The sequence below is a fragment of the Bidens hawaiensis genome, unplaced genomic scaffold, assembly GCF_021521415.1.
Source record: "Bidens hawaiensis isolate Kalapana, Puna unplaced genomic scaffold, B.hawaiensis_p1.1 tig00036872_1, whole genome shotgun sequence".
Lineage (NCBI taxonomy): Eukaryota > Viridiplantae > Streptophyta > Magnoliopsida > Asterales > Asteraceae > Bidens > Bidens hawaiensis.
The window spans coordinates 113925-122939 of NW_027496446.1; the positions used below are offsets into that span (position 1 = coordinate 113925).

At 31.9% G+C, this 9015-nt stretch overlaps 1 protein-coding gene across 1 annotated transcript; it reads left to right on the plus strand.

Annotated features, from left to right (window-relative positions):
• The first annotated feature begins 4085 nt into the window (after positions 1-4085).
• LOC143588892 (membrane-anchored ubiquitin-fold protein 3-like) lies at positions 4086-7039 on the plus strand. Its single transcript, XM_077069791.1, has 3 exons — positions 4086-4436; positions 5575-5745; positions 6677-7039. The coding sequence occupies exons 1-3, from the start codon at positions 4307-4309 to the stop codon at positions 6730-6732; spliced, it is 357 nt and encodes a 118-aa protein (XP_076925906.1). The 5' UTR covers positions 4086-4306; the 3' UTR covers positions 6733-7039.
• The last annotated feature ends 1976 nt before the right edge of the window (positions 7040-9015 follow it).

Below are 9015 nucleotides of genomic sequence, written 5' to 3' on the forward strand. Positions count from 1 at the left end.
GGGGGATCGAGAGGAATGAGCGAGTTGTAATGAAGCTTAGGGTCCTATTTATACTAGTAGGAGGAGCGTGGACGCGGTTATCGCATTAATGGTGAATCCCGTGAAATCCGGCGGTGATTACGGGGTGTTTTACGGCAATGAATCATAATTAATTAGTCGGTTAATGTTTAATATCGACGGAGAATCGTATTTATATATTTAACTCGGGTAAAAAACGCGTTAAACGGAGGATTGGGCTACCTCCGGCGCCGATTCCGGCGGCCGGAGGGTGGCCGGAAAAACGTGGGGCGGGGGGGGGGGGGGGTGAGGGCTGGGTTTATTTTATGAATAATTTTTCATTTATGGTCCCTCTATTTTCATAATCCTTTAACTTTGAAGTTTAATGTTTTATTTTCATTTCTAACCCTAAACTTTATAGTTTAATTTCATGAGTTTTCGGTTTTGGAATTCTTACGTGTTTTAACTAGGATATCGATAGGACTCGGGATTTCACAAATAACTGAATAACAACGAACAACGAATAATGAACATTAAATGTCGGGATTCACTTTTATTAATGATAAATAATACAACGAAACGACCCAACGCGTCGGGTTAACAAATACAAACACGGGCTGAAAATTGACGAATGTCACACATGACTCCTCCCTTTTTCTAACCTGCATCCACTAAAATGGTTTTTGGATTCGGGTCAACCCGTCCAAATATTTATTCTGGATCTGTATTTTAAATATTATAATTTTTATTAATTCCCCTTGTAATACACGGGTCTCAAACAAGTTTATATATAAACTAGTTTGAAACCCGTGTATTACACGGGGAATTAATAAAACCACAAATTTAAAAATGGATGTTACTTGTTAATGATTATTCAATTTTTATAAATTATAGGGCTACTTTAACTAAAAGTCTTCTTGAAGTTCCGACTACAAAAGCAAAAAAATAAAAATAAAAAAATTAATTATTAAACTTATTTTGGAAAATAAGATAACTATATTTACATGTATGAAATTTTCATATTTATTGTAAAGTCGGAAATTATAATCCATGTTAGTGTAACATAAGCGATTATTAATAGTAAGACATAATACTGCTGTTTATTTTCAACCAGTTCTTGAAGTTTGATTAAAGTTTAAAAACATGTCGTTCAATGTTAACAATCTTAAAGCGATTGTTAATAGTAACATTTTAAAAAGTAATAATAAAAACATAAACCATAAGAATTAAAACATGTAATAATTAAAACTTAAACCACAAGAATCGTAAATTTTAAATAGTGCGTGCATAAACAAAAATCCCAAACGTGAGTAAGTAATCAAAATTCAAAGTAGACGGTATGAAGAAATAAAAAATGTTCTTAAAAAGTGTTTAAATGAGAAGGGTTTTTTTTTCCATTTTGGGAATCAAGAGCTTGGGCTTGCCATTTTCTTTATCACGTTGTCCCCGAATGAGATTTGGTTGTAGATTGAGTCAGGGGATGATCCACATCAATGAGATTCCTTTTCAAAGTGGGAGTTGAACAGGCCAGAGAAATCTTCTCATTGATGTATGCAATGCTCTTTCTTATGCTTTTTCACTGCTTTGAGATTGTCATCGGTTACCGACATAACATCTTATTAAAATAATAACAAAAAAGATATCGTAACAAATACAGATGGGCATATAAACCGTTTTGAAAAACTGAACCGTAACCGAACCGGTTTGAACCCGATATTACAAAAACCGGTTTTTAGTTATAAACCACCGGGTTAGGACCGTTTGGAGATTTTTTTTTAGCTAAAACTGGTTTGAACCCGATATTTTGGAACCGATTAGACAAAAACATGTTTCATCCGGTTTAAAACCCATTTGTAGCTCAAAATTAATTTATAGCTCACATATCATATCTATTTATAGCTCATTGACCATTCCATGTAATGCCCCATTGAAAAATCAATTTATTGTAAAGGAAAATCTGATTGTAATTATAATAATGATAGTAACAATTGCTTGTGTTATAGTAAGAAAGATATTTTGGAACCGGTTAATCAAAAACAGGTTTAACCCGGTTAAAAACCCGTCTGTCTATATACGTCAGCTTCAAAACTAATTTATAGCTCACATATCATATCCATTTATAGCTCATTAACCATTCCATGTAATGCCCGGTTGAAATTTGGAAATCAATTTATTGTAAAGGAAAATAGGAAATATCAATTGGAAATTAATATATGGTAACTAGTTCCAGCCGCAATGGCAGTATCAATACATAAATACCAACACTGATTGGATAATATCAATTGACGTAAGTGTTAGTTGACGTACGTGAAGACTCAAATCTATTGGTAGCATATGGTAAGCAAAAGATTATTGGTAATGCTTTGGTTGACAGTTTCTCAAGGTTATAAAAAAAGATGATATATGTAATCTGTCAAAACTTCTTTACAAAATATAGACCTTTAAAGTGTAAAGAACCGGACGTTCAATGAACTGCTCGGGTTTAAACCGAAAAACGGTTTGTGCACCTCTAGTAACAAATGTGTCAACTACTATTTTAAAAAGGAATCGGTAAATAGCATATATTGTTTAATAATTTATTGTTGTTGTATAATAAAGGAAAATGATTTAAAATGAAAAGTGACATACCTTTACACTAAATGTGTCAACGGACGCACCAATAGTGATGGAGTCGGATTCTTGATGCTATTGAATGAATTAAACAAACAAATGTAAGTAATACTAAACAAATCAAAATATCAATTGATAATTGGAAATAATTCTTCATTAAAAAGTGTTGATTGGCCATGTAAAGTTTAAAATATCAATTAAAAAGTGTTGGTTCACCATTCTTTTAGGCAACTAGTAAACCAATGATAGAATAATAATAAGCTATTGATGAAAACAAAAGATCATTCCTTTTGAAAATTAAAGTTGAAATCTAAGCATTAGTGAAAAATAATTGAATTGAAAAAATTCCTTAAAGTTAAATCCCCATAGAAAAAATTCCAAGCAGAACAAATCTAGATTTTAATTAAAACATATAACTTTATTTTAAAATATCAACATTTTTAATTTTTAATCGTCAATATTGCTTTGACTTTTTGAACAGTTATTAAGTCAAATTCGATACTTACAAGTTACAATCTTAAAAGTAAATACAATATAATTGCCAATATATTAAATCCATAATTAAATTAAATTGATTTATCTAGTGAATATGGGTTAGAACAAGGAGGAAGTCATGAGAGCATGACAAGTGACAAAACATGGTACTCTTTTATTATAATAGTAAGATACTTATCCTTATTGAACCGATTAATCATTTGTCTCTACTCAACCACCCGACTAACGAACCGTTCGATTAGCGACTGACGATTTCTACAACAGATTCCTGGGAATGCTCTAATTAATCAGAATCTAATCTAATTTAATCTAAATATATATTAAAGCAGCATGATTTTTCCACATGGCATCATTTTAGGGCTTCCACATAGGATGTCACATAGATGCCATGTGAGCAGTTTCCTATTTTATCATCTCTTCTTCCAAACACAATATGGAGCATGAACCCGTTTAGTTATGTTATAACCCATGACCCAGTTTCTCATCTATTCTTCCAAACACAATATGGAGCATGAACCCGTTTAGTTATGTTATAACCCATGACTCGATTTCTCTTCAAATACAACCATCTTCATATGAAGATAACATTTTGTAAAATTTTGAAAAATGAATTATTGTGTGATACAAGCCTCAAACCAAAGACCTCATGTTTCAAACAAAAGATGCTTACCAACTCCACTTAAATAGTTATTGTGTTAAATTTCTTGACTTTTAAATGATATATTTTTAATTCACTTATAATTAATGTATTACATATAATAATTTTTTAATTTTATTATATTTTTCACCTGTGTGAAACACGAGCTCCAACCTAGTAATCAATCAATCATTACAAATCAATTATTATACTCTCCTGTTGAGTAACAATATAATATCACTAGAATATCTTTTATTAATTAAAATTAATAAAGTAAAATAAATAATAAATAATACCTTAATAAATAAAAATATATAAATAAAAAGAGAAGAAAAGAAAGACCAGAACAGGGGTTGTTTTCTTTCCTCATTCCCTTCTTTCTTTCTTTCTATGTCAAGAAACCTTCATATTCTCTTACCCTAACCTCTTTATTATTATTATACCCAAATTCATTCAATTCTTGGTTTTTTTCATCTGGGTTTTATCTTAATTTGAATAAAGATTGTAACTTTTGAATCTTTTTTAGGAAATATCAAGTGGGTTATGAGAATTTGAGGTGGGTTTTTAATGGCGACTGAAGAATCAATTGAAGTCAAGTTCAGGTTAGCTGATGGCAGTGATATTGGACCTAACAGATACAGTCCCACCACCACTGTTGGATCTTTGAAAGAGATTATACTTTCACAATTGCCTAAAGGTCAATTCTGTCTTTATTTTATTATTTTGATTTCTTATCTATATGATTTGATTTACTGCCTTGACTGAATTTGATTTTATTTTTATGTGTTTTTGTGGTTCAATTTTATCTTTGTGGGGTCAATTTGGTGATGGGTTGTTCTTCAAGTTTCATGTTCTTGGTGTGGATTATAAGTTGATTTTTTTTAATCAATTTTTTATTTTATGAATTGGGCATTTGGCTTGATTCTTGAATCTTGAAATAAGTTATTGGTTAATTGTTGAGACAAGAATTTGTGAATTAGATTAGTAAAGTTGCTAAATTTTAGGGATTTTGCAAATTTGGATGAAATAGTTTTTATAGCAATGTCCTAGAATGTACTTTTTGATAACTTTGGCCTTTTATCCGTCCGCATCGTTTTCATCGATTAATTTTCGTTTTTGGGATTTAATTAATATGAAGTGAAATGTGATACAAAATAACATTGACAGCTTTTATCAACCAGTATTTTCTGATTTGCCCATGAGGAACTGACGGATTTGGTTTTTGGTTACCTGAGTGGAAGGGATGAATGTGTGCTCACAAAATAGTATGAAAAATGAAATAAAATTGTATGAAAGAATAGTAATTTACTAACTTAGCCTTATTTGTCATTGTTATCGGTGAAGTTGATAAGTACCACCGATTAAAGTGGGCCTTATTGACGTTTTTAATAATTATATTAATTAATACAACCAACTACCCTTTTTAGAATAGGCCACTGCATCCGCAAAATAATGGAAAAACAAAAAAAGTTACCGAAATTTCGTCATTTAGACGTCAAAAACACGGAAATTATTTAAGATATGTTATATATCGAAGTATGTTGGTTATATAGTGTAATCAAATATTAGCTTTATGATCTTTTTATATATATATAGAAAATGGTTTAAATAAAAAAGCAAAGTATCCTAAGAAGTGTAGGAAGGCTAAAATAAAGCCTTCCATGTAAATAGGACACTATACCTCTTATTATACGACACTATGCGCTTTTTAGCACACTGTAGACCTAAACCATTAACAACTTTGATGTATATATTTTGACCATTTATGTATGCATTATGTCTTAATGTCTATACTTATACTAGTCTTATGATGAATATATTTTGACTGTTTATAGATGAAGAAAGGGGTCCTAAGAGCATAAATGATATGAAACTTATCAATGCTGGGAAGATTTTGGAGAACCATAAAACGCTTGCGGAATCTAGGTCTCCGGTGAGTGAAGTTCCCGGAGGTGTTATCACTATGCTTGTTGTCGTGCGCCCTCCCATGCCAGACAAAAACAATGGTAACTAATTCTTTTATATGTATTGATTAGATCTTTGCTATAGGTTAGATGCAATAAGTTACGTTTTGGGATTTCTCATACCAAATGCTAAGTTACCTCCGTGTTAAGGTCACTTGCCCAAACGAGACGAACCCGGGCTCGCCTTAGCCCAAGCTGAGCTTGTTTAACTTACAAGAGCTTGAGTTTGTGAGTAGCTTTTCAAGCCCGAGCTAGGCTCATTATTATTTTTAAGTAATTTGTATACAATTTTTAAGTATTTTGTATACATATATTTATGATTTAAAATTTTATATATAACATAATATAGACTATTTAGTTATTTTATCATGATATTATATATAACAAGAATAATTATATAAAGATATAATAAATATATTAAATAAAAAGTAATATAAATAACAGGCTCGTTAGGGTCGTGAGCAAGCTTGAGCACGATAAGTGAAGCTCAGACATTGGCTTGTTTAATTTAAACAAGCTTATTTGTAAGTTCGAGCTCGTGTTAGCTTGGCTCTATTTGAGCTTTTGGTGAACTAATCTTGAGTAGCTTACGAGTGGCTTGGCTTGTTTAAGTGATTTCATCAGTGACAGGTGGGTCCCGTGAGTTTTCCCCACCATGCTAAAGAAAGAAAAACAACTGCATCTAAGATGTTGAAAGTATTAAACAGTGTTAAATGGTAAAATATTAGAATATAGATCAATGGCTTTATATGTTGATGCTATATCTCCCAAAATAACATGGTTTGACTTTTGGAGTCAAGTATGTTACTTCTTAACTCAAAATCTATGCCTCTTATATTAAAGAAAGATAAAAATATGGAGTTTCTTCCATTTGAATATCCAAAGAATTCAGTATGATAATTGATACATGAAGGTCAAATTTTGAAATTTTGACTTGAAATGTCAAAGACTAACACGTATGGATTTATGACAGACACCCTGCATGATGGCTCCTCAAAGCAGAGCAACTGTCCATGTGCGATTCTCTGACCGTAAGACGAACCGGCCTTGCTTGGGCACGCGTTATGAGAATGTCAAACTAGATTTTTCAGTGTTTCTTGTTGCGGATAAAATATGAAAAAAGGGTCAGTGGTCATTTCGACTTCTTTTTTTATTTTTTTTATTTTTTTGGGTGTTTGTTTGGAAGTTTGACTTGGTATCTTAAAGGGTAAAGAAAGAGAATGTATGGTTATATGCTTGGATGTGTATATAGAAGCTTTGTAGGCTAAAAGCACATGTTTTTGTTTTTTTATTTTTAATTTAATTTCATCTTTTAATGTGGAACATCAAGATAAAGTATGTTATGATATTATGTTTAAATCAAAAGCTTAAAAGGCTCCACCTTGTTGAGAAATCTTTCATTCCTGGTACAACCATTAAGTTGCTTGACAAAGATCCAACATCAGTGGAATATTGTGATTGATCACAATCACATGCTATTTGAAAGCTTTTTTTAAGATGAATGATTTTGAGATATTAAAAGAGTGTTTTTGAGTTTTATGATTATTAAACAATAAATCCAACGTGATTTTTCTAAAGCGAAAGTGAACCAGTTTTTAAAGCGGTTTCGAGTTGGGTTTGGAATCGGTTCTGGATCACAATCCGATTTTTTTTATTCACCTCTAATGTGGATTGTGGCCAATGGGCAGAAATGATTAAATAGAAACTTTGGCACCAAACTGTTGGGTTTTATACAAGATTATCAAAGTTCAAGTTAACCATATTTAACATGAAAACGCAACGGAAGCTTAGATTTTAAAACTTGTTATGAACATACCATTATGTTAAAACTAAAACCCAAAGAACAAGGATCAATATTACAAGAACAAAATGCTCACAAATGTAAATTGTACCTTCTTCTACCTTTAGAAGAACAAGTGATTTGTTGAAGGAGATGGTGGATGAATGACAAGCCTCCAAAGAAGAAGACCTCAAGAGTGTGATACCCCAAGCTATTTGTGACAACACCAAGTGATTGCTAGGATTTATGAACACTATATGAGCTCCCAAAGACTCCCAATTTCTGCCCAAAATGGGCCGTGAGTTTTGAGAGGGAGTGAGAGAGAGTGAACTTGATTCAACACTTGAAAAAATTCAAAAAGATAGATCCCTTTTGCATGTCTTGGATGTGGAGATATATTAAATGGTCATCACATGGAGACAAGGCCATTTGATTGGGTAAAACCACCACCCCACATGGGTGGCCGGTTTTTGATTGTTATTTATTTATTTATTTTTTTTTTTTTTTTGTTTTGTTTTAACAATTAAAACATCTCCATCTCCATCTTATACTTTATAAAACTAATTTTATAAATCATGCATGCTATCTTAATTATTTAACCAATTAAATAATTAATTTATATAAATAAATTATCCAGATAATTTATTTAAATTATCAAGTGTGTTTGTTTAGAAAACCAATTTTCTAAACACATAGTGTTCGGTATTCGTTTAAATGATCAAATCATTAAAAGAATACAATTGGTGTCGTCTAGCTTGTTATTGGGTATGACCCGACTTGGATCAAACACAGTTAGCCACATTAATATAAGTATGTGTCTCGGGCATACGTAATTCCAACAATCTCCCACTTGCACGAGATACATAGAAAATTAATGCAAGTGGTGAATACCGCCTAACAACAGTTCATCACCCCTAACGTGTTTGACGAAGTGCCATTCAATAACATCATCCCTTCAAGTCCCTTACTTGATATGATTTAGGTGAATCTATCATTATATCTCTTTGTTACTAGATGTCATGTTGGATCTAAGAGACATAGGTGATCATTCTCTTTACAATTCAACTTTATCAGGCCTTAGACATCTAAACTCTCAACACATAAGAGGAACAAATTCCATCTTGACTGTATACGCCTCTCACTATCACTTTATACTCCACCCGAGCTCATCCTTATGTACCATCTTTTACGAATAGCGAAGGGGAGAGTCAAAGTGTAATACTCGGTGAAAATCAAGGCCCAGTATACATCTCAGGTCTAAGGATAATATGAAATTCTCCTTTACTCAAAATTACTAATGATCAGGTCCATCGACTCCATGTAGTAATATTGAGAGCGGGTCAGTCCAATATTTGTATCCCACAAATATCTATGAACCTTGGCAGCAAACCTATGCTCCATATTCATTCCTTATGAATATCCACCAATCCTAGTTCATAATAGTCTTGCTTCATATTTGTTCCCACAAATGTGATCGACTACGGACTTTTAGAATAAGATAACTTATTCATGGATTAAACATGCAAAATCAG

Bases quoted from the DNA above. Each gene is read 5' to 3' on its own strand.
- LOC143588892 (XM_077069791.1), top strand. From the start codon at position 4,307: ATGGCGACTGAAGAATCAATTGAAGTCAAGTTCAGGTTAGCTGATGGC. The intron at 4,437-5,574 runs GTCAATTCTGTC...GACTGTTTATAG, and splicing joins ACTTTCACAATTGCCTAAAG to ATGAAGAAAGGGGTCCTAAG. The intron at 5,746-6,676 runs GTAACTAATTCT...GATTTATGACAG, and splicing joins CATGCCAGACAAAAACAATG to ACACCCTGCATGATGGCTCC.